This window comes from Drosophila mojavensis, unplaced genomic scaffold (genome assembly GCF_018153725.1).
Source record: "Drosophila mojavensis isolate 15081-1352.22 unplaced genomic scaffold, ASM1815372v1 contig_16, whole genome shotgun sequence".
Classification (NCBI taxonomy): domain Eukaryota; kingdom Metazoa; phylum Arthropoda; class Insecta; order Diptera; family Drosophilidae; genus Drosophila; species Drosophila mojavensis.
In genome coordinates, this window is record NW_025318693.1 from 2,579,408 (window position 1) to 2,606,793 (window position 27,386).

Here is a 27,386-nt window from a genome sequence, read left to right on the forward strand (position 1 = left end):
TCTGAACCCATTCAAAATGCGAAATCAGTGTATAATGGATTTGATCTGTTTTGAACTAAAATTTATAGTTTTTACTTTTAAATTATAATTATTAAGGATTTAGCTGCCAAGAGAAAGAGAAAGAACTTATTATTATGTTTTATGGAATTTTTATTTAATTTTATTAAGTTTTTTTAAATTTTCTTAAATTTGTATTTTTTTTTTTTTTTTTTTTTTTTTGCTATATGGAAATTGGGCTAATATAGTTTAAATTTAAAATGGTTTATCATTGTTAAACAAGTTTTAAAATGTCTTAAATATATATATATATATATATATATATATATATATATATATATATATATATATATATATATATATATATATATATGAGTATATATAAATATATATGTATATATACATATATATATACCCACTAAATAAAGAAAATCAATAACATAAATGAATAAAAAAAATTATTGTATATAAATTTCTAAAAATATATTTTTAATACATATAATGAACAAATAAAAAAATATAATCTATTTCCTAATACCAAATTACTAAACAAAGTTTGTTATTATAAAACAAGGATTTGAGTAACAAACTAAAACTACTCAAAAATGTGTCCAAGTATTAAAATATTCAGTCTTGCCTAATAAAATAAAATAAACGAATAAATAAAATTATGCTAAATTCTTCGTAAGCTTCCAATTCAGCTTATCACGACTAAAATTGTTATAGAATAAAATACATGTAGTATTTAAAAATTAAGTTTAAATACGTTTTAATTTCCACTTATTTTTCGTGAACTGCCTCTTAATGTGTTTTACTGGTTAATCTAGTGCTCACAATAAGATATATTATACAGGCCTCTCGAACCGCCATTAATAACACTTTCGTATCGCATTTAGGCATAAAAACTGACAAATTTTCCATTAAATTGAGCGAAACAAAACAATATTTAAATTTAAGTGCGTCATCAAATAGATCTGTGCTAAGTTATGTGTAGGCCTCACAATTTAGCATAACAAGTCCGAAATGCTAAATTTAATTCCAAGTAGACCCAAAAGAGGAGTTATATATGCGATTGTATATATAAGTATGTGTGTGTGTGCGTGTGAGGCTACAAAGTAAATATCATTTTGGGCTTAGGGGGATCTCTGTGGTGGAAAGCCTTTAAGTATTTAGTACAAATCTTGTAACGCATTTCATTAACCTCGACTCCGTGTCGAATCAGAGCCATAAATCATTTTTCTTATGCAATCCGTGAAACTGCAAAGTCATCAAAGCAGCATATGGACGATGGGCGAGTGCTCCGATATGAGCACACGCGTATGGATATATGTACATAGTTGCCCTCCGATCGCCCTCCCCCAATGCCCAATGAGCCACTGAGCAATGTCGACGGCTCAATTGTCGATCGAGCAACAACAATGCAAATCAATTCCCCAGATGGCTCGCCCTCCTCCTCTTCAGATACAATTCGAACAATGCCAGCCAAAACTGAACCAATTTCAAAATATATCAATGCGTGTGTGTGTGTGTAATTGTCTGCTGCGTGCTGGTACCAATAAACAGCAATTGTTGTTCCATTTCATTAGCAATGAAAAAAAAGTCTGCAGACTTTCATTAGGGCTCACATATTGACTTGATATTGCGCTTGTCATCGATATTGGCCCAAAGCATTAGGCAAATTTTTAGCGAGTTTATTAAATAGTAAAAGAAAAGGAAAATAAGAATTGTCATTCTACAATTTTAGGAACTGCACAAATATTTGCGAACGTGCCAGCCACGACATGTATGCGGACAAACGTGGCCTGGAGAAGCCCGGCTCAGCGCTGTCGACGTCGGCAGCGGCAGCGGCGGCAGCAGCAGCAGCAGCAGCGGCGGCGGCAGTGGCAGTCACACATTTGGCCACGCCCACGCATGCACATGCCCTACAGCAACAGCAGCAACAGCAACAGCAGCAGCATCATCATGTGTTGCAGCTGCAGCACCAGCAGCAACACTTGCAACACCAGCAACATCACATGCAGCAACATATGCAAACGCATCATAACTTTCAGCAACATGAGCCCACGCCATTGTCACAACAGCAACAACACTTGCAGCAGCAGCAACAACAGCAACATCAACAGCAGCAACAGCAGCAACAGCAGCAACAGCAACAACAGCAGCAACAGCAGCAGCAACAGGCAGCCGGCATGTTTACAAGGTAAGTCTTAGCGCCAATTTTAAGCACGAACCAGAACCTATATATGTGTATATGTATATGTATATGTATGTATATAAACAGCTCCAATTTGGAGCCCTTATCGCACTGGCATCTGGCTGGCTTTCAGGGCTAACAAATCAGCGCCAGCAACGCATCAAAAATGCGCAACATGCAAACTTTTAATTTCAATTTGTTTTCGCACGCTTCGATATTTGTCAATTGAGTGTGTGTGAGTGTGGTTGGGTGGATATGTGTGTGTGTGTGTGTTCTAGAAACTGCAAAGCATTGATTTTCTTCTCGCACTGCTTTCAATTTCTTTAAGTCTGGGATTTTTATTTTAGTGGCAACTGTTGCTGCTGCTGTGGCTGCTGTTGCTGCTGGTGGTGCTGCTGCCGGGTTTTAATGGCCTCTTGTATTGGCAACTTGTAGTTCACATTTATCTGGCACTCGTAATCTGTTCAGCTCCGGCAGACGACGTCGCCACATGGCCAGCCCGTGCGTATTCAGCACCAGCAACAGCTACAGCAACAGCAACAGCGCCAACGCCGTTCTGCAACTCTCACAAAAATTCTCAAAAAAAAAAAAAAAAAAAAATGCAAGAAAATAAAATAAAAACAAGCAAGAGACAAAAAAAAAAAAAAAAAGACTCACTCGTTCGCCTCCTTCGCGGCTGCTGTGCCATTTTATTTAGCTCCAATTAATTAGTGCTTCAAATGTTTTGCCATAAGTTAAACCCGCACAGTGCGATTGACATTACGAACCTGGCAATCGGACCGGGTCCAAGGCGACGACGCCGTCGTCCAGGCTGTGTTTAGTCCTGCCTGCAGTGAGATGCTGGCGCAGCGTCTGCTGCCCGTTTGCTTCTGAAATGTGTAAAACTCACGTGTGATGCTGTCGCTGGCTCCGCCTCGCCCGCCTCCAGCTCTGTCCACATGGTAGAGAGCTGCCTCCTCTGTCTCATGTGTGTGGGTGCTGCTACATGTGGGTGTTTGTTTTTGGCTCCTCGGCTGCTTATGCCATAGGTGTAGTCACTGGTGTCTGCCTGCTGCGCCTAGGCGACCAATTGGTAAGCAGAAGCCATTGGCAAAATTGTACAAAATTAGAACGTTTTGTCATCATGCGATCATCAAGTGACGAGATATTATTATAAGAATATAATTCCATAATATAAAATATATATATAAAAACTATAAATACATAATTATAATTATAACATAAAAAAAACAATAAAATACAAATTTAAAATATAAAAATAATTATAAATAAATTTATAAAAAATAATAAATAATGAATTTTATAAAAATAATGATACATAAATCAATAAAAGATATGAAAATAATAATAAATACATTTAATTAAAATAATGAATAATAACATATATAAAATAGAGTATATTGTTGTAAAAAAAAAAATAAAATAAAACAAAAAATAGATCATTTTTAAAGAAGCTATGAAGCTTTTAGTATTATTCATATATATTCATTTTTTTTAAATTGAAATTATTTTTATTTAAATATTTTTTATATTTTTTTTATAAAAGTTATAAAATTTATTTAACCATAATCATGCATATATTTAAATATGCGTAAGTAACAAAATGTCTAAAATCTTTTAGCTTATGCCAAAGAAATTGAATGTGTAAATTTAATGAAAAAACTAACTGCAAATATATGTGATACCAATACTTCAATACGTTCAATTATAACTTTTTCATACACCCAATATTATTTGGTCTTTTTAAAGACAGATTGAATCAAGTGTGATACTGGAAATGGTTTATTTTCTATAGAAATGTGATAGTACTTTTTTAAATAAAATTTGTCAGTTAAAGATAAAGATAAATTAATTTAGCAAAGATAATATCTTCTGTTGTACTGATCGTCGATCCAATATTATTTGAAATTATTATTATTACTTTTTTTTAGATATAAAATCTTATGTTGCCCTTATTTTAAATGACATGTGAATTAGGCATGGGACAGAAGGGTTTGACTTTTACACCTATGCTTGACGTTGGATATGATCGTAAATTCCACAATGCACAGCCGCAATTCACTTGAAGACGTCAAGCGCTGACCGTCAATGAATCAATGAATGAATATGAATTTCATAAATTGAAACTAAGCATCAAAGGCAACATCAAATACATAAATACAGAGGGAGACTTCTATAGAAGTCGAAATCTCTCTAGATAATTAAACCTAGCGAGTGGAGTTGAGCGCATTATTCATTCAGAGCCGATAGATTCTGGTCGTTTGGCTGCCATTCAGGGCAGCCACTTAGCAAGTGAAATATTTGGAATTCCCATATCGAAATTCAACAGATCTTACAAATTTTCACCGGAAAGATTTCATTTGTGTTTATTTAAACAGCGCGCGCGACTCTTTCGCACGCGCAGCACAGATAAAAAGCAGAATCAAAATGTGTAAATATGAAGCTGGAGTAAAACTCTCATGGATTTCTATAAATATACGTGAATGCCGATGTACATATATATAAATAAATATATATATATACATATATACAGATATATATTCTACACTCAGCCACAGCGAGTAAACAATTTGCTTGAACGGCATGAAACCGAAACAAACTACCGTTAAACAACGAAAACTATATCAATATGCTCTAAATAATAAATAACACTAATTAAAGCCAAGAAATCGCTTTTTTAACACATGCCACACAGTCAACAACTGCCAACAGTCAACAACGGCCAACGGCCAACAGCCAAAAGGAAGACAAAGGAAGAGGCAGCTGCTTGCTGGCCAAGTGCATTGGTTGCTTCCTCCCCGGGTGAAACTAGTCGAAGCCCATTTGTGGGGTCGGGCCGTTGGTGTTAATTTTGTCAATTAGCGGCCGCAGAAACATTTGTATCTGTAACGTTGCAAGCATCAGCGGCTGCAGCAACACCAACAGCAGCAGCAGCAGCAGCAACATTTTATGCTGCTAATTTCATTAACACATTTCGAATCGGTATCGACGCAAGCTATTTGCCCTGTGCTGGCCACATTTCCACTGCACTGCATTTCCACCAGCCGACAGATCTGTAATATATACCACAATTGCGGCTCTGGGCCATCTAATTGCTTTGGCCAATATTTGATGACGCGCGTCGCAGCTAATTGATACGACTCCAAAGATTGCTCGCAATGAAATGCAGATCAAATATGTAAGTGCGCCGTAAGCTCCCACCTTCTGGTGGTGCTCTGTTCTGGTGGTGCTCTGCTGCTCCGGTTGCTGCTGCCGCTGCTGCTGCTGCATCTGCCTTAAACCAAAAATTTGCCCCGAGGCGCGTCAAATTATTTAGCTGCGGCATCCTTGTGCTAATTGCCTGATGTGGCCGTTGCCGTTGCCGTTGCTGCTGCTGCTGCCGATAAAGTGCAGCAGCCAGAGAAACCATCAATCCAGAGAGTCTCAAGTCTCAAGTCTGGGACTGAATTTGAGGCTCAGGCTCTGGCTAAGTTGGGTAATTTCTGGCCAAGCCACCGCCGGGCAAAATGTGCAGAGCCAAAGCCGAAGCCGAAGCCGAAGCCAAAGCTACGACTGGCTGGAGTCGATGCCAGAACTCAAGTCATGGGAAAATTTCCGTACACACACAATTTGGGGTTTGGCTTACGCCTCAGTTGCAGTCGCAGCTAGCGTCGCAGTCGCTGTCTAGAGCGACTGCTGCGGCTGCTGCTGCAGCTGCGGCACAAAAAAGTCAGTTTCGCACGCAAATTAAGATAATCGAAAGCAAATGCTGCAACGGTAGCAGCTCCATGGTTAGCGCTCTACAAAACGGGTTTAGTACCCGGTAGCAACAAATCATAAAAATATGAAAAATTATGCGGCGGTGGCGGTGGCGACGTTGTTCTTGTTGTTGTTGCTGTTGTTGTTGTTGTTGTTGTTGTTGCTGTAGTCGATGATGACGTCGAAGTGTGCTTTTGGCAGTCCATCATTAAATTGTGGCCAAGATTCCAATCGGACATACACACCGAAGACGACCGAGCACAACAATGAGAGCAACCACAACAACAACAACAGCAACAACAACAATTGATTGTATTCAGGCGATGACTGCATGTCCCTCTGCCCGTCCGTCTCTCCGTCTACTTGTCCGCCGTCTGGCAAAGTATATGCATCAATATAAAACAAAAACGAAACAGTAGCTGCCACATTAACCAGTCATCATTGCAGCTCTTTTATGCACCACTAAATTATATGGATGGCCACAATCCGAGTCGTAACTTTGCTTATCTTAATTGATTGTGGCAAATGGCGAGGATACTCAAGTGTGTACATAATAAACTTTATGCGATTCCCACTGGCTAAATGAGCGGCAGGAGGGGGCATCATAATGATCTTGATCTCGGCTGATCGGGCCGAGAGCGGTGGCATTAAACTGATTTACAGCACTATCAGTAAATGGAGAGACATTATTTTTCACGGAAAGAGGTACTCACAAAAGCTAATGACAGAAACTAATGACTTTTTTAGAAATTGCATTTTTTATTGAAAAGCAATTAAAGAGTTTGAATTGGTTTTTTTTTTTTTTTTTTTTTTTTAATATAATACATATTTATTTTTTATATAATATTATATTTTATATAAACTGCATTTAATATGAAATATGTTGATTTTTATTTACTGCACATGGCATAAATATAAATACAATAAAAAAAAAAATAAATAAATAAAATATTAACACAAAGAAAGTTATAGTTATAAATAAAATATTTAAATATTTTACATGAAACATTTCAATTTTTAAAACCAAACTCAGATTTGCAGTCATTTCATTACTTTCATTTATAAAACTAAATTTTTGTTATTTAACTTTTATAGTTTGAGTAAGCTGTTACATTCTGTGGAGCTTTTGATTAATACATACTATATATACATATGTATATCATTTTTTTTTTTTTTTTTTTTTTTTTAATTATAATTGAAATTAATGATTCAAATTATTCTCTATATTGTTCATATATGCACAGCAAAACGTTAGAGCAGAGTTGCCGTACATATTATATTATTATATTGTACTATAAATTATTTAGCAAATGTATTTTAAGCTAAAGTGATAAAAGAAATTAATGCTTCTAATTGTTTATTGCTCTTATCCTGCTATAGAGTTTTCTCCATTCGCGCTCCGCCTTGTGAAAAAACAGTTTGATATATTGTAATTACACTATTTAGCACATATGATACATGTGTGTGTATGTGTGCATATGTATGTATGCATATAAGTATTCATATGTATGCACTTGTGAATATGAGAACAAAATAAACGCACAATAATTGTTATAATTTTTTTTTTGACAGCTTCGTCTTAAAAACTGTTAAGCCATACAGACAGAAAGCAAAAAAAAAAAAAAAAGCAACAACAACAAAAGCCATAAAATGAATACTTAAATAAAACAGAAGGCCAGAGTTGCCACCTAAGCCTAAGCGCTACACCTTCGAGCGGCTGCGCTTGGCGGCCGGCCATATAATTTGGCTAAAGGCCGTGGCATAGCACAGCAGCCAGCGCCCCATGGTTATTAGATGGCCAACATAAACGTGCCAAGGATCGTTTTCATTTTTTTTTGCTTTGCTGTTGCTTTATTTTTTTGTATTTGGTTTTTTCCTGCAGCATGCTAAACGTCGCCGATGCTAATCTGTGTGGAGCTGGAGCGGCACAGCGAGGTATCGATTACTGCCACCGGGTTACGCGTTGCGTTTTGGGCACACAATAAGCCACACAGACAGCAAGACGAAGAAGGAGAAAGAGAGATAGAGAGGGAGAGGGAGAGGGAGAGGGAGAGAGACAGACAGGCAGAGGAACATACTCAAAGAGAACAGTGGAACGAGGGACCGACAAGTGTTTCCCAGGAATTCCAAGAAATTTTGGGCTCCATGGCAGAAAAGCTTTGTGCGGCGCCTGGCAATTAATTGTGCGCCAACTTGGCGGTGGTCGGGCGTGGGTTCAGCGCAGTTCGTCTACAGTATAGGGTTACCAAGACAGACAGCTAGTCAGACAGACAGCCAGTCAGTTAGTCAGTCAGTCACTCAGTCAGTCAGTTCGTCAGCTTTGCATGCTGGACGCGCGTTCATTATGCGCCGTTTTGCACTATTTTCCGCACAGAAAATCATTAGAGCTGCCCGCAGCGCTGAGCTGGACCAAACTATATCGTGGGAATATGGCAAATAAACTCGCCCAAATTACACACATACACAGAGCCCGAGAGGCAGTGTGATGGGCAGGGAGAGGGACAGAGAGAGGCAGATGAAGTGCGAGTGCCTAGACAATTCGTAAACCGCAGTCGCTCCAGGAAAAGTGCAATAAAAATTTGCGCAAATTTCGTGTTTCTGTTGGCCTGCAATTGCTATTGACTTGGCCTATCCATGGCTTCGGCTGACTGACGCCCCATGCATATTAAATCCTCGACTAGGATTGATACCAATGTCTATGTGTGTGTGTGTGTGTGTGTGTCCAGATACAGATACTGGCACAGCTATAGATCCAGATGCAGATGGAGATGGAGATGCAGATACAGCTGTTTGCCCTGGGCGCCCGTGATTTATTTGCTGCGGATTTTTACGATGGCGCTGAGGGACGCCATAAAATGCAAAGCTTAAAGATCGCCCCATCGAGCTGCATTTAAAATGCATTTCTCCCTTAATAGTTTGGCATTATGTTTGAGCTTTATGTGCTAATTAGTGGGCCCAACGGGCAGACCCCAGCTCACTCCTCATTTTTTGTGGGCGTATTGCTGAGCTCTGCTACGGCTGCTGCTGCTGCCTGCTCTCTGGCCACTGCTCTATCCTCTCCTCTCCTCACTCTCTGCTGCCAGCCAGCTGAGCTGATGATGACAACAACAAGATTTGCGCCTAATTTCTGTGGAGCACGTAAACTTTGTTGGATATCTCTCTAGTGAAGCGTAAAACAAACTGAGCCCCAAGTAGCTTGATTAAGATCTTGACTGCCGCACTGAGATTAAACATGTGGCAGCAACCAGTCGCTGTGGCAGTGGCTGTGGCAGTGGCAGTTGCTGCAATCCCAGCTACATCAGCAGCAGCAGCAGCATCCAACTACTGATGCCACTCGCTCTGCCGCTGGCTGTGAGGGTGGAAGATCTTTAACTACGCCCGCCTCCAACGCAAATACAAACTCACACTGGTCCAGGCACTGGCTCTGGCACTGGCACAGGTTGGCTGCTGACGCCTCGCTAAGAATCGTGTTTATGCTTTTAATTAGCAACAACAACTTGTACAGTAAGTAGTTGCAGCAGCAGCAGCAGCAGCAGCAACTGCAACAGCAACTGCAACAACAACAAACCACTTGGTGCTACTTAGTGCAGATTTCAAGGTAGCGATAGATATATTAAGAAATGACATGACATGTCTCGCTCACTCCACCTCAGCCTAAGGCTCGCTCAGATAAATTTTGATGTAGATTACAAGACACAGATGCGCGGGAGTTTTCGCCCAGCCACATGGCCATAAATCTCGCAGATGTTGTTGTTGCTACCGTTGTTATGGCCATTAACACGTTTTGGTCTTTACGAAGGATGAGCATTATCATATTATCGCCGCGGCCGACATCTTGTTTATGATAAATATTTAAAAAACTTATTAATTATGCCACAAATAGCCAAGCATCGCCAGCAGCTGCCCAGTTTTGGCCATTTGCTAGTTGGCATTTTCAGCTCGGCTAATTGGGAAATGCTCAACTTGCCGTGCCAAGCGAGTGTGGGAGTAGAGATCGCCTACGAAGCCAACGATAGCTGTAGATATAACCAGCTGATATTCATTGTCTGAGCATAAATTTTAAGTGCAATTCATGCTCATGCATATTTATGTAGAGATCTCATCAATTTATATGAATTGAATTGAGTTAAAAAAGGAGAAAATACTGCATTAGAACGTGGGCAAAATTATACTTCATTAATTTATCAATAAATGCATTTTGAATTTATATTAAATATATATATATTTATATATTTTAATTTTTATATATTTTAATTTTTCATTATAAAACTATTATTCCAATTAAAAAAAAAAATAATAATTTTCATAAAATTATCTATTTAGTTATTTTCAGTTTTCACTAAATGATATAAATGTAGCTTATCATAAAACTAAGTGAAAGTATTTTTTAATTTAATAAATACTCAAAATATTATCTTACATTTTTTTTATATTTTCTTTAATTTCATTAGAATTTAAAATTATATTAAACTACTTTTATAAACTTTTATAAATATAAATATTAAATTTTATGAACTACTATTATTATTATATTCTTGAAATTTTCATTGGCTTATAAAATTTGTATAAAATTATATTCGATTAATTTTTAAATAAATACATTTTCATATTATTAATAACTAATTTTTTAATATATTATTTTATTTATTACAAAAATAAATAAATAAATAAATAGATTATATACATATTTTCTTTTATTATATTCTTTTCTGTTAATTTTCACTTGTCTCGTTACTTAATTTTTATTTTCTTAACTTTATAATTGTCTTATTAGATTATTGTCTTCAAGATTTTTGGAGCCAATAAAATGTATTCAATTGTCTAGCTATGCAAATAGTTTCAAGTACGAGCCGTAGACAAGATCAGTCTACCAATCGACTGGTGGCGACCCTTCACCAGCTCTCAGGGGCCACGCCCACATGCTGCCCATGCTGGCGCCCAGTGCCAATGCCAGTCGAAAGCCATACAATCATATGTTGTATGAGCTCCGACTATCGCAGCACTTAAATCAATATTCGTTTTAATTGTACAAATCACCTTGACTTAATTGTAAATGTGTGCATGAGTGTGAGAGGGAGAGAGAGAGAGAGAGAGAGTGTGTGTGTATGTGTGTGTGCCCCCCTTGAGCGTACCACTCAATTCGGCTTCAATCTGTTCTATTATGGGCAGTTGGCAAATGTCGCTGGAGCTGTCGCCGCCTGCCAAAGGCGAACGGATGCTGGCCAAGAAACCAACAACTACAACAACAACAACACACACAAAATCGGACGGTTCCGTGGCCGTGGCGCTCGTTTGCATTGCATGCGGCAACAGTTTGTTGCATGCAACGCTAACCCACACACACACACAGATTGAGAGCGCGTGTATCTGAGCGAGATACATGTGTGTGATTGTTTTAAATGTTAACATGGCCATTTAGAGGCAATAACAGCGGCAAAATGGCAGTCTGGCCCGTCTGTGAAAGCCAGAAAGGCGCGGGCACTTGCTGTTATTACAACAATATTACCAATATTTATCAAGCGCTTGCAAAATGCTCCAACTGCGAGCCAACAATGGCAACAACGTCAGCATAAATATATGTATGTATAAAATAACAGACCAAAAAAAAAATGCTTATACGCCGCGTGCGCCGCAGTCGTCGACGCCGCCGCTGCATAAAAAGACAAATTTATGATTTATGAATTCAACCTTGTAAATAATATGCTCAGTAAAGTACACACGGACAGCTCGCTAAACGCTCCAGCCGCCGCCCCTCTCTCTCTCTGCCACTCTCTCTGTCTCTCGGATCTCTCGATCGAACAACCAACCCAACCAAGCAACCAACCAACCTACCTAGCACAACTGACCAACCTACTTGCACAGTTTTCCGCACAAGGCATGTGGCAAGTGTGCCCCACATCGACCAGCGTTGCAACAACAACAACAACAACGACAGCAACAGCATCAAGAACAACAACAACTGCTAGTTGTTTGATTTTTAAATGCGCGATGAGTTATTTATGCATCTCGCATGCGCTTTTTGTTATGCGCCAGCAAATTAACCCTTAGATGGTGCCGCGACTAAAGATGCAGCTTAGAGTTATAGAAGAGTATATAATATGAGAAGAATAAGTGTCAGGTATAGGAGTATAAAGTACAAGTAACAGACTTTACTTATGCAAGAAATACATTCTACATACATATGTGATCTTACACAGTGTATAATAATTTTTATAAGAATTAACCTTAATTGGAAATAACACAAATTCTTTAAAGGAAAGTTTTATTAGCTTTAGTTTAATTTAACTCCTTATGCATTATTGCTCGTTTTTATCATATTTATTAGGCAGGCCTGATTATATACAATATAATAAATCATAAAATTTATACACATACTATACGACTACAAAAAGTAATCTTGATTCATATGAGCCTCTAGGAAATATATACATATTTAAAAAAAAAAATGTAAATAAATAAATAAAAAAAAATACATATATAAATCACTTCTTAGGAAAATATAAGTAAAAAATATATAAGATCGGAGCTTGTAAAATATACAAATTTTAATACTAATAATAATAATTTAGGACTATAATATTTCCTTCTATGTAAGTAACTAAATTCCAAATAAATGAAATGAGCATGATTATTAAAAATGAATAATTATAATTAAATACATAAAAAATATACATATTACACAATCAAATCAAATGTAAATAAATTAATAATAATATTATTATTATATTAATATTGATAAATTAATAAAGTATTAGACAAGACAGAAATATTCTTATTGTCAGCTCATTGTAGCACAGTGCACCTGTGACAGGTTAAGCATGCACACCTTAGCAGTTGGAGGCTGTGAAAACATGTGCGCCTGTGGCCAGTGTCGGCGCTGTCCATTATTAAGCCATAGCTGTGAATGTACACACATTCATACATATATACATATACATATGTATGCATATATATATTTATTTAAAAATAATTGCCTATTATTTCTATTTTCAATTCATCTATTTATTTGATTTGTTTGCCGTCTTTTGCAGATTCGACGCCAACAAATCGACGAAGGGCGCCTCGAAGATGCGACGCGATCTTATAAATGCGGAGATAGCCAATCTGCGGGATCTGCTGCCGCTGCCGCAATCGACGCGCCAGCGACTGTCGCAGCTGCAGCTGATGGCCCTGGTCTGTGTCTATGTGCGCAAAGCCAACTACTTCCAACAAGGTGAGTGGCAAAACCCCAAAGACAGCAGAAAAACAGAAAAAGACATCAGGAAGGGGACGAGTGCAGGCCTGATGCATATGCATGCTGATAATTGGCTGCACGTTGATTGAATATGCATGAGTCATGGTGCGCTGGGCAGGGACCCCACGCCGCCAACAGAAAAATGCGCCATGGCATTCGTTTAGCCGAAATGAACAAATTCAGCACTGAAAATAAACCGCTAACTCTGCGCAGCATAGTTGAAGTTGTTATGTTGGGGTATGCCACATCATTCATATGTCTATGTCTCCGGCTCGGCAAAATTGTTTTCGGCCAAGTAATTGCCTAAGCGTCTAGGCACGCACCCAGGCCAGGCCTGCAAATTGCAGCCATCTCTCTCTCTCTCTCTCGCTCTCCCGTGCTCCCGCTCACCCTCTCACTCTGGCTCGATTTAATGTGCATCCTCCTTTAATGCGCATGCGCACAGGTCAATGCGCAGGCGCAACTGAACGAGATCAAGTCAGGCATTGCGCGCTCTTTATTTTTGTTTTCTGGATAATTACGAAAATTGTTTTTCAAATTAGCGTTGTGCGGTACATAAGCCCCATAGATAACACACTCACACACACACACACATAGAGAGAGAGGCAGACACACGCATACAAACACATTTGTAGCGTACTCGTTCGCCTGGCGCTCTTAACTTGGCTAGCATCTTTGGCAGGCCATGTGAACTCGTTGCCTAGGAACGAGAAACATGGAACGAGAAACGGGCTTCCCCCTTAGCCAAGCCAATTTCACAATTGCAATGGTAACAACAGCGTCTGCCTTGCATTGCTATAAATATTGCGATAAATCAAAATGTGCGATTTATGTGTTCTACAAATTGCAAAAAATTAAACTTAAGTACTGTTTTTTTTTTCTTTCTATCTCTTCTCCCTCTTCCTCAAGCTGTCTAGATATATCTGTCTTTTTTTTTTTTTTTTTTTTTTTTTTTTTGTGGTGCACTAAGTGTGAGAAATTGTCGGCGTTTGTTAGCTTGTCGTTTGCCCTGGGTGTGTGTGTGTGTGTGTGTGTTTGTTGTTGTTATTGTTCATTGTCATTGCACCGTTTAAAAGCATTTATAATCACAAATTGTGTTAATATTGGCACGCCATCGCAGCTCTTATGGAGCCATTGAGCACACGCGCTTTATCTCCAAGTTCAGGGCATTTTGTTATACATACACACATATACATATACATATACATTGATTTTGTGAATGTGGGTGTGGGGCGCTGTGGGTGTGGCTACGGCTCTGGTGCGGCTAATGAAATATTTATAAACCAAATTGAGTTTTCACAAACAATTATTGATGCGCGTCGATTTGTGCAGATTGGCCGACGGCTTGAATCGCATTGTGAAAATAATACTTATCATATTTGCTGGCCCGTTTAGGCTCCAGGGGCGCAAACTGTGAAAGTTGCATCAACTTGTTAAGATACAACAAATTGCGGCCTAGATGTGGATACATTTCATTTAACCTGCTGCGATCAGCGATTAGAAGATTAGAATTTCTAAAATAGACGAAGAAATTTCCAACTTGTTTGCAAATATATCATCTAAATATTAATATTTATATGACAATCAACTTGAAAGGAGGGGTCAAGAATAATAATAAATCTATTTGTGTTATATAATACATTCATTAGCAATTGAAATGTATTTATATGACAATAAATTATAATAACATAAAAAAAGCTGAGATCCAAAAATAAAACAATTTACAATGCAACAATATATCAATAATTAAATCAGCTACTCATTCGCAGTATTTAGATTCTATAATAAAGATTTCAAATTCGAGAAGAATTCAGAGAATTATAGAAAATTCTCTCAATTACTTAGTATTAAATAATTGATTACAATTTGAGTAACAATTTTTTAACATATTGAAAACTAGTATACAATTTAAATAATCAATAATGGATGAAGCTTAAAGTTTCTATAACTAATTTAGATTTTCTAGGAAATTGTTGTTATTTTTGGAAAATTCATAACGCTTGAAAATACGTTCGTTCTTCTAGCTTGGGTATCCGGCCACGCCCTTTATTCAACTGCCTTAACCTAGCCAACAATCGAGTCGAATTTCTTGGTATTTGTTGCAATATTAAAACACTGCAAACAAAATCTGACTGCATTCATGGCCTTTCCGTTCAAGTTCAATGAAATTACCAGTTGCGGTTGCTGCCGCAGTGATTGTTGTTGCTGTTGTTGTTGTTGCTGTTGTGACTGTTTCTGTTTGGCTTTTTGCCAGGTGCGGGAGTATCTCGTAGTGTTTTAAAAATAATTGATCTTGATGCTGGCTGCAGCGCAGCTGCTACTGCTAACTGCAATTGCAGCCAGTGATCGCTGTTGATTTTCGTATTGTTGCTGTTCTTGCTGCTGCTGTTGATGCTATTGCTGCTGTTGCTGTTGCTGTTGCTGTTGCCTCAGTGACAATGACACATTTTCTTTTTGTGATTCACTTGTTTTTCTAATGCAAGATCGTCGCTTATTGTATGTAGAATATAATCAATGAATGCACAATCAATTGCATCTAACAATTGCCGTCAGAGACCAAGTCTATTATTAACAGATACTTTTTTAATTAGCTACGATAAGTATTTATTTTTGTTTCTATGTGCATACAAATTACACACACAAGGAGCTATGGGAAAATACTGAGATTTTTAAACAGATTTGCCTCTAACTTAAGGCGGATGCTGGAGCGCGAATATGGCTGGGCGCGCCTGTGAAAAGACATATAAGGTCGAGAGTTGAAGCCAAATTAAATTAATTATATGCATTTCTCTCTATTTTGCAGTTTTCAAGCGACACAATGCGTTGCATCAACATCATCAGACCACAACACCAAATATTGGCTTCTCGAAGGTGAATATTAAATCCATTTATTGCTAGATAAAAAAGATTATATTATAATATTTTTAAAAGTATTATATAATAATAATAAGTACATATGATATATTGAACATATGTATATTATTATATTTAGATGTACGAAATGCTAGCTCATTGCTTATGAATAAAATCTTAATAATAATACTAATTAATTTTTCTCATAACAAAAATCTTGATTATAATATTAATAAATAAAATATATAAAATATTAACTTATTGCTTATGAAAAAATGCTTAATACTTATATAATTAATACAAATTTATTCTGTTAATAACTCTGTAGTTTTCTATTTTAATCTGATATTTAATTTATTTTCAATATTTATTTAGAATTCCCAAACATGTTGACATGCAAATATATATGAATGCAAATTTATTTTTATTTTTATTTTATTTTTTTAATTGTCATATTATTAAGTAATATACATTCACTCTCTGTAGATAATTTTAATTAACTTCAAGTAAAGTCTGGCATTATCGCAATGTTGATCCAGATTTTTGTTGATGCCACAAATGATGCGTTTGTCAATTCAATTAAAAATTTCTTGTTGCTGTTGGAAACAACTCAATTTAAGTGAGGCGCGTTGACAACTCAACTAGTGAGCCGAAAGTTCCAGGGAAAACAACTCTATTAATGGCAGCAACTGTGCCATATCATAAGCCAGAAATCGTTTAGCCGCCGCCACTTGCTGCGCCAAAAAAAAAAAAAAATACACCGAGCAGCAACAACCAGCAAATGGAAAAGAAAACAATAAATGCTGCTCTTAGCCAAAACAAAATGAAAAAATAAAAATAAAAATAAAAATAAAAAGAAACAACAGAGCAGACAGTAGTCAGTAGTCAGTCAAGCTGGCTGCCTGCCACTGGCTGCTGCGACTCGGCGATGGTCGGCAGATTGATCTACATACCTGTGCGCACTCGTGACTGAATTTAATACACATATACATATGTATGGGTGTATGTATGTCTATGTGTGTGTGTGTGCTGATAGCAAGCACAGTCAATTTTCAGTTGTCAACTTCAGCCAACTTCTTTGGGGCTAACAATTTATTAGTGCGCAGACGCGAAAATAAATTTGCATTTTCAACACAATTGTTGGGCAGCCCAATAGAGGGTGTTTCTTTCACAAGCTCGGCTTCAAATCGATTTCTCCAACAAACAGAACAGCACTGCATATGTCTATGCATGAGCATTTAATGAATATGTTATCATAGTTGAATATTTTCATATGAAGATTTTAGGTTCTACAAGTAAATAATATTGAATATTTAAATAAAATCAACTAGAATAACCAAAATATTGTAAATTTATGTATTATTTTTATTATAAGTTTAAGCATCTTCATCCTTAGGGAGTTTTCTTCAATTAGTTCAAACAATAAATAATATAGAAATATTAATAATATATATATTCTATTCCGTATGTTTACAACTTTGAATATCATAATTCTTAGTGATAATAATAAATAAAAAATGTAGAAAATTTAAATAAAGTCCACCCATAACATTCTATCATTTTTCTTATTTTTATTTTTTTTAAATTTAAGTATATTCATTATTCAGGGAGTTTTCTTCAAGTACTACAAGAAGTAAATAATATAGAAATAGGAAATAAAGTCAACTAACGATATTATAGTCTATTCCGTACCTTTACAGCTTTAGATATCGTAATTCTTAGTGAGTTTTCTTTAATTAATTCAACAAATTAATAAATCATTTTTACAACTTTAAGTATATTCATCACTCAGGGAGTTATCTTCAAATACTTCAACAAATAAGAAAAATAGAAAATTTAATTAAATCAACCAACAATACTATATAATATTTCTTCCTTGGAAAGCTTCCTTTCATTAACAAACACCCTTTACGTCCAGCTAGCCTAACTATACATATCATTTGTTTTGCAGGCACTCTCAGGCTTTCTCATGATGCTCACACAAAATGGCAAATTGCTCTATATATCGGATAATGCTGCCGAGTACCTGGGACATTCCATGGTAAGTTGATGTTTTTTTGGCCACTTTTTCTTTGCTTTTTCTTCGTCCGCTTCTTCTGTTTCTTCGGCAATTTTTCATTTCGCTTTTTGGGGGTAACAAAAACGATTTGCGCGAATAATTAGAAAAGCGCAGTCTATGAAAGTTTTTGGCTAAAATTGCTACAGCCGTTGATACAAATCTCTGACAAGCGACAACAGGCAACGACGACAACAACAACAACAACAGCAACATCGTTGTCGACCCAGCAACAACAACAATAACAACAACGAATATTTGCTGCACTTTTTGTGTTGTTGGTCGTTTGGTTTGGTAGTTGGCTGCTGCTCCCGTTGACAAGTCAGCAACAACTGACTGCCAGAGCCTCGATTCATTGAGCTTACATAAATCTGTTGCTTGTAGTACACAAAAGTTCCTTAAATCTGTTGCAAACAGCTCAACTTTGTTGCCGCTGCTGCTGCTGCTGCTGCTGTTGCTGCCGCTGCTGCTGCTGCTGCTGTTTTAGTTGCTGTTGTGGTTGTTTCAAGTTTTGTTTATCGCACGTTTACGCTGCTTAAATAGCAAGGTTATACATCGTGGCCTTTCACTTTGCATTTGAAGTACTAAAGCTAAATAAATATATGTGTGCCTGTTGTGCTGCATATATAAATGCACTCGCATGCTGCACATGTGACATATCTCCCCGTTCTACATACACGAATACCAATACCAATACGAATACGAATACGACTTCGAATACCAATACGAGTGCCAGCGCGAGTGCAGTTACTTATTCATCTAAAACAAACAGCTAGACATTGACAAAGGTACTGTTACCAACTCTGATTCGAGCACACACACACTCACCCATACATATGCCGAGAGATTGTTGAATGTTGATGTGCCTTACCGACTGCCGCAACTCTCCGGCTTTGATCGGCACAGGGGGCGTATGAGTTTTACTGCACTGCAACTGCAGCAACTGTCAAAAGTTTGTGAGAAATCGAAGCATTTTGCCAATAAATCATAATCCATGCTGTCCTAGTTGTGCTCAGTTAAATTAGATATATAGTAGATTGTTCACAAAGTGAATTGAGCATATTGGCCGTCCCACTGTCCACTAGGCTGGCTATCTATATAAATGCCAAGGATTGCAAAATTACTAATATGTATATATAAAATATAACATATAAATAATAGAGTTAAAAAACTTTATAGAAAATATAATATAATATATAATAATCTTTAAATATGAGAATTAAAAAAATTTAATACATATCTTAAAGAAATGTCAAATTATATAATTTTATTTCCTCATATTTTCGTTTTTTTTTTTTTTTTTTTTTTTCAATTTCTGATATTCCATATTTATACAGCTTCAACTCGCTCAAATCTGGACTTGTCATTGGTGCTAAAATATAGCCAATTAAAATTTTTAGCTATTGCTGACAAAAGTTATGTCCGAAGGCGTTGCTGAATCGATTCGAGAATCAATCATATTTCCAGTTTCAAATGCCATTACATAAAATATCAAAGTTTTTTAATTGACATTTCAATTAACGCATTCTAAATTGTAAGAGCTGTTGATTGGTTTACTTAAAAGCAACTATATCCATATTCAAGTTACTTAAGTTTTCCGGCAACTGCCTGACTATTGCCTGAGACTGAGACTAACTTTCATATCGAGCAGACAGGCAAACCAATATTTGTGGCTACATTTTTGTAAGGCCTGTCAAAGCGAGTGTAGCATGAGAGCTGTAGGCCCACACACATACAGATGCAGTGAGATCGAAAGGCTGGCAGGCCAATTGGCCAGCTAGACACTTGACAGCCTTTGGCCTTTGGGGCCAGGCCTTATCAGGGGACACCCACAACAATAGCAGCTAAATGGTCAAGCGAGTTCATAAATTGCTCGTACGCCATGTGTTGGCATAATTACGGCACAATAACTGTGTGCACATGAGCGGGCCCAAAAGTGGATTGCCCAACCTTTTAATTTGTGGCAGGCAACGGGCCAGCCTCACAGTTAGTTAACGGGTAAAACGACAGTAGCAGCCACTGCAACAGCAAAAGCAACAGCAACAACAACAAGCAAAGTTAATTAACAAACTGCCAAAAATGTCAATGAAGGCCTTGTTGTTGCTGTTGTTGTTGTTGCAGTTGTTGCCGCCTGCTGTAGTTGCTCCTGTTGCTGCTGCTGCTGCTGTTGCTGTTGCTGCTGCTGTTGTTGCTGTTGCTATTTGGGCATCATAATTCCAATTCGATTTTTGCATATTGCCATAACAACTTGCCATTGTCATGTGTCATGTAGCGACAGCAGCCATAAATAAATTACAAATGCAACAACATGGCATTGTATATTGCCCGATCGCTTGGTCTAACGCTCATTCAATGCTGCCCATAATTGTCAACAACAAAACAAAAGCATTTGCGGGCCCCAGAGCCGACTTGACCGAGCATTAGCTGACACATCATTAACAAATTAAATTTGTCATCCCAATAGATACCTTTTACATATAATGCCACTTGAAAATTGGCAAATGCTTTTTCTGATAATATTCGAAGTCTAATTCAATAAATTTTTAATTTAAATTCAATTAGTTGCAATAATATTTAGTAGTGCCCCAATATGATAAATAGTAAAATAAATTGTAAGTTAATATTTTTATTTTCAATAATATATGTAGAAAAATTTACAGCAGTTAAAAAATAATAATAATAATAAAATAATTAAAATAATAATAAATATATTACGCAATATTTTAATATATTTATTTAATACATTAAAAATACATGCCATCATACATAATTATTTGTATTTTCATCAATATATGTCAAAAAATTTATAACAATTTTTAAAAGCATTTTAAGATTTTAAAAAATATTTTCAGTTTTACTATAACATATTTATTAATAAATTACATAAATAAAATTAAATTACAATATTTTAATTTATTGCAATATATTGCGATAATTTGCAATATATTGATTTATATTGATATTGCAATATATTGATTTAATACATTATTAATTCTCTTTATTACTGGAAACATTTTTGTATACACATTAATAGTCATATTTTTCATTTTAAAAATTAAAATTTTACAAATGTTTTAAGTTAAACATAATATGATTTCTAATACAAAAATAATAATAATAACAATAACTTCATTCGTCAATAATCAAATTCCAAATAACTGACATTTGATTATATGTATTAAAATCAATTTCAAATATATATTTTATACACATACACATGTATCATAAAATCAATTTATTTTATTTATAAATATATTTGTATGTCCAGCTACCTATAAATACATTGAAAATATGTTGAATATGTTGCAAAACCAGAAATACAATATTATAATTTATTATCATAACGTGCCATGCCACATGCTTATCATATTTGCTTTGCTTTTCTGTTGCATTGCCCACAGGAGGATTTACTGATACATGGGGATTCCGTTTACGATATCATTGACAAACAGGATCACGCAACCATACAAGCCGAACTAAATCGGAACGTGCCACCGCAGCCAGGTGGCAGCAACAGCAGCAGCAGCGGCGTTGGCGTCGGTGTCGGCGTCGGCGTCGGCGTTGGCGATTCGACAGCCAGCAATGGCACTGGCGGCGCCTCCAGTTTGGAGGGGGAGCATCGCATGTTTCTCTGTCGCATGAATGTTAGCCGCAATGCGCGACGGCAAATGCGTTTCGGTGATCAGAAGGTAAGTGCAATACACACACAAACACACACACACAGTCACACTCACTGTTGCTGTGTGAGTAAGCGCGTGTAGTCTCTGACAGAAATTGATGAATGAATCACCTGGGAGCGTGTTGCGTGTAACACTTGGATACCAGAGAGTCGAAAGCCTGCAGTCAGAGTCAAAGCTACAGCAACAGCAACAGTCGCAATGAATTATGCATGAGCCGGGCGCGCATGCGTCGTCTGCCAACCGGCTGCCCGGACTGGGGCTGGTCATACATCTTGGCTGCCAGCTATAGCTAGCTGGCCAGACGCCCAGACAGACGGACAGACGTACGCTTTACTATAAGCTGACAAACGATGACAGTTGATGTGAAACGGGTGGGTGCCGCGTTGCTGTTGACTGCTCTGATTGGCCGCCTCTTCTGATGACGATGATGACGATGATGATGATGATGACGACGAGGCTGATGATGATGATGTGAGAAAACAAAAAAGGCCGCAACAATATAAATGAATGCGAGCACAATATGAAGTTGTCAGCCAGTCAGCCAAGTACTTGGCTCAGCAGGCAACCAGGCAGGCTGGCAGGCAGGCAGGAAGGCAGGCAGGAGGGCAGGCAGGCAGTCAGTCAGTCAGGCTAGCAGAGAGGCAGGTTGAAGCAGACAAGACCAAATCTGTCAACGTGCTGCGAGCGAGTCCGAGACGCGACGCAGACGCGTCGCAATGATGTGAATGCTACTGTATGAAGCGCACTCACAATCTGGTGGGCGGTCGCTGGTCTTTTATGCATATCTTATATACTTTTTGTTGGTTTTGGTTTTCATTTTTTAGCTGTTGCCATTTTTGCAGTTGTGAAGTGCGCAGATGTGCGCTGCGAGTTATGGAGATAAGCCGAGGCGTTGACAGTTGTTGCAAACGTTTTTAATTAAGTTGAAAGTTGGCACTTTAATGAGGTGCAGGAAGTGCAGTTGCCTCTTGGCTTTATATACACGTATAAATATTCTCCAAGATGTACCCACACGAGCATTCTCAAAAAGAAAACTTGCTGATGCAACAGCCGAATTAAGATAAGCCACAAGTAATCCAGGTCGCAGGCTTTGCTTGCAATGACACCAGCTGAAGGCTGATGGCAACGTCAGAGACAGCAGCGATCATAGAAGGCGAGTTTAGCAAGATATTTATCGGCAACTAAGATGAATAGCAGTTCATTAAGCTTACGATATTATTTTGGGTGTGACTTGGACATTGGATTATTTATTTCAGAGAGAATTATTATATATTTATTTAGATATTGGCAAGTGCATGTAGAGCCAGCTCGAATCACACTTTTAAGCTAAGATGCATGATGATGTAATAAAATGTTTTGGGCCGTATTACTCATTGGGTTCACACGCTGAATCATAGAGCTGCTGCGTTCGATGACAAATGAAGAAGCGGAAGTTATAGGGGTTTCTGGAGGCCTATTTGCATATCGGTAAACTAGTTGGGATACTTACTACTAAATGCTTATAGCTTAGCATTTGTGTAGACTGTCGCCAGGCACTGGGACCCACATGAACTGGCAGCGATAGCCCAGAGTGCAGACGAGAGAATGCGGCACATTCACCCGGCACTCGTTAATATGCAATAAAAATGGACCAATAAATAATTATGAATGAGGTCAGCATAGTTCAGTGCTAGTACCCAAGCAAAAAATAAAGAGGGAGAAAGACGATAGACAAAAGACCAAAAATAAATGCCTCCAGCTAGAGCTACAGCAACAACAACAAGAGCAGACGATGGCGACAGCGCTGTGGCTGTGGCGCCTGCTCCCCAGTCTAAGGTCGTCTCATTTACCAAAAACCAGCACAGGCAACAACAGCGAACGACGTCTGCGTCATCGATGGGCTGGGATCGGTTTCGGCATCGGAATCGGATTTGGTTTTGGAGTTGGAGTTGGAGTTGGATTTGGATTCGGGCTGCATTTGCATTTAAGCAGAAGACGCGGCCATAAGCTACGAAATGCAATTGCAATGGAAAACTAAATGCAGGCACGTTTTAATTGGGAGACAATGGCTGCGACTCCGACTGAGACTTCCATTGAGACTACCTGGCGTGTGAGTGTGTGGCTGTGTGTGTGTGACTGTGTGTATGTGTGTGTGTGTGTGTGTGTTTGCTGTGCAGAGTTAGCTCCAACTGTGTGTGACTCTGACTACGGCGTCCGGCTTGCGTATGCTGGCAGAAGCAAAAGAAAAAAAAAAGAACAAAAAAAAACAACAACATTTCAGTGATTGCCTTTTTTAAATTATGGAATCAGAGTAAAATGTCTATGAGAGCCGAAGCATGCCAGCCCAAAAATGGCCACAACTAGCGGCGACAACGTGCGCGCCAATTTTCGTGGGAGCCGCCGCCTCAAAATAACCAACAACAATAACAACAACAACAACATCAAGAAGAAACTATAGTCTCTGTCTCTGTTTCTGTCTGTTTGTTTGCAGGTCGTTTTGGTACAGGGTCACTATTTGTCATTCCTGCCGCTCTGCAGTCGGAACGAGCCCGTCTTTTTAGCCACCTGCACACCCATCGCCATGCCGGAGACACGCGAGTGTGTGGTGCAGGGCGCCACCAATGTGTTTACCACCATACACTGCATGGATATGAAAATCGCACACATCGACAAGAAGTAAGTTGGCTCGTTACGTGGCTAATAAACCAATCGAATGCTCATTTATAATGCATTCCCTGTATATGTTAACTCCTTATGCTCATTGCAGTGGCGAATTCCACTTGGGCTACGAGAAGGCAGCGCTCCAGGGCACGTCCTGGTACAATCTGATACACAGCGAGAATCTGCGCGAGGCTCAGAGCAAGCACAGGCTAAGTAAGTCGACGACATATAAAAAAGCTAAATAATTTATTAAGATTAAATGGGGAAATATCTGTAGAAAAATTAAATGGGGAAATATCTGTAGAAAAATTAATATTAAATATTTATGTAAAATCAGAGAAAATTATCAAATGAGAGAAAATTTATTTAATTTCAAACTAAGTATTAAACTGGTAAGTTTTCGTAATTATTTGTTGACTGATTTTACTTTTTGTTTATTTTTTCCATGCCAAAATTTTGATTATAAAATATAAATTCTTTCCTCAAACAATTAGAAGTATCATAGAAGTTATATACAACAGGTTATTTTATAATTTTAGTTTAATTTTTTTTTATTTTATTTATTTACTTATTTTTTATATTCATTTCTATAATTGCAATATATAATACAAAATAATTGAATATCTGTCGATTGTCAGAAAAATCAAACAAAACAAACATTTTTTTTATTTAATTTTTTAAATTTATTATTATTATTATTTATTTATTTATTTATTTATTTTTTTTTTTTCAACAAAAATGAAGGGTTACGTATTATGTACTTTTTTTCGCTTTGAAAAAATGAAATAAAAATATTAATTGTCTCCATTAACTTTGTTGTAAAAAATTTGTGTTTATGTTTGTTTGAAATATTGAACATTTGGTATAAAAAGAGAAAACTATTTAAAATATATCATTTGAAACTATATGATAAAATAGCCATAAATAAACAAATGAATAGCTGAAAAGTTTCTTCAAATTTCTGTAAAAAAAAACTTACCTAATTATCATTCCCACTAATGAGCATTAATCCAAATTGTATAAATTATAAATATACAATTCACCAAAATATATATAATTCACCAAATTCTGAGAGCTACTCAAAATTTATAACAAAGCCCTAACGGACACCCTTTAAAAATTTCTTCCGCTTTTTTAGTAACGCAATCGGAACAGGATCGCAGTTGCATTCTGCTTGTGCGCATGCAGAGATCTAGCGGCGAGTACACCTGGGTGCATGTGGTGCTCCAGGTGCGAGATAGTCCCGACTCAACACAACAGCCTGTCATAGTGTGCACCAACCAGGTGCTGAAGTAAGTAACACCCCACCCCCCTTATAATAGTTACCCTAGCTAACGGCGACAATCTTCCCAGTGATCGCGAGGCTACCATAATGCTGGCCAACTCGTGGCTCTATCACTATTACACGGTGCAGTCGAAGATACAGTTCGGCATGCCGCTGGATAGTGCGATGCGTGTGCCGCCGGGCAGCAACTCCGGCGGCTACTACGGCGCGCATCAGCAGCCGCATGGCGGCGGAGCTGCAAGCGTGGGCCTGGGCATGCCGGGCTCTGCAACGGGCATGTCGAACGTATTTGGCAGCCATCATGCGCATCATCATCACCACCATGCGACGGCAGCTGCCTCCTACCATCACCATCATCCGCACATGGGCGCCGCCTATGGAGGCGTCTACCATGCCGAGGGTGCAGTCGAACTGAAGGAGGATCAGCAGCTGTACGGCTTTCAGCCGGGCGGCGGTGCGAGCGGTCTGGAGCCCGTAGATTATAGTCAAGTGAATGGCGCGCCCACCGGCGGCAGTCAAAAGTCCACACCGTCGGCAACACCGCCGCCGCCCAAGAAACGGGCGCGGAACAAACTGGAGCCGCTCTATTTGCACGCTGAGCGTTCGCCGGCGGCGGCCATTACGCCGGAGCCGGACTGTTATGCGCTGCATCCGGGCGCAGCGTATGCCACGGCCGCAGCTGGAGTGGCGGCCAGCAGCAGCGATGCCTCCGCCTCGGTCATTTACGCCACCATTGTGCCAACACGTCCGCGTTTGCTGAACAAAACTCTGCCGCCGGATCCGGCGGATTTTATTGAGCAATGGAATCCCAGTCCGCCCTGGTCGGAGTCGGCGCAGAAAGCATCACTGGATAGCTTTGGCTCCTCGCATGAGCTCAGTCCCTGCATCACAACCACGCCGCCCACGCCCACCAGTGCCACGCCCCATCATGGCGGCATCAGCGCCCAAACGATCGGACCCGCGTTCAGCTTTGAGTGGATGTCGGACCCCCTGGTGCCCGTTGCCTACCAACAGTGGCCGCCCGCAACAGGCGATCACCATCAGCATCTGTCGCAGCATCTGGCAGCGGCACAGCAGCAACACCAACACCACCAGCAGCAGCACCAACACCTCCAGCAGCAGCAGCAGCTTCCGCAACACCAGCAGCAGCAGCAACACCAACAACTGCAGCCGCAGCAGCAGCATGCACAACACCTGCTCCACGGTGTTCACGTGGCGCGTGTAGAACTTGCCGCCGAAACGTTGGTGGGCACGGGTCGAACGGATGCCGCCGAACCGGTCGAGGATAGAGGTTAGTACAATTTGATTGGCACGTTTCAATCAGTGTCCAATTGGCGACGCGCTGCTAATTGAAGCAAATCTCAAAAACAAAACGAAACAGAAGCAAAAAAAAGCAAAAAACAAAAACAAAAAAATAAACAAAAAAAAGAAATATTTAAAAAATAAATAAATATAAATGTTGAATATTCTAAATGTTAGGAATTTGCGCTTCCGCTAGCTTAATGACACGCTTATGCGCCACCTCTAATATGTGTATATATATATGTATATATGTATGTTTTCTTTTTTTCTCTCTCTTCTTGATCAACTCAATTCAGATCCAAAAAATTAGTGACCTGCGCATTATGCAAAGCTCGGAAATACCCAGCGCGGCTCGGCGTGCAACGGGCAGGTGATAATCACACTTAAATTAATTGCCACTTGTCATC

General features: G+C 38.4%; 1 protein-coding gene across 1 annotated transcript; it reads left to right on the forward strand.

The window, feature by feature from the left end:
* Nucleotides 1-1,913: 1,913 nt before the first annotated feature.
* Nucleotides 1,914-26,793, forward strand: LOC122756826 (the record flags this gene model as incomplete). Its single annotated transcript, XM_044007424.1, has 9 exons — nt 1,914-2,197; nt 12,961-13,142; nt 15,967-16,034; nt 17,968-18,057; nt 21,474-21,761; nt 24,223-24,407; nt 24,499-24,605; nt 25,531-25,684; nt 25,746-26,793. Coding segments are annotated over 9 exons (2,406 nt in total), but the record flags the coding sequence as incomplete, so codon positions are not given.
* Nucleotides 26,794-27,386: the final 593 nt, after the last annotated feature.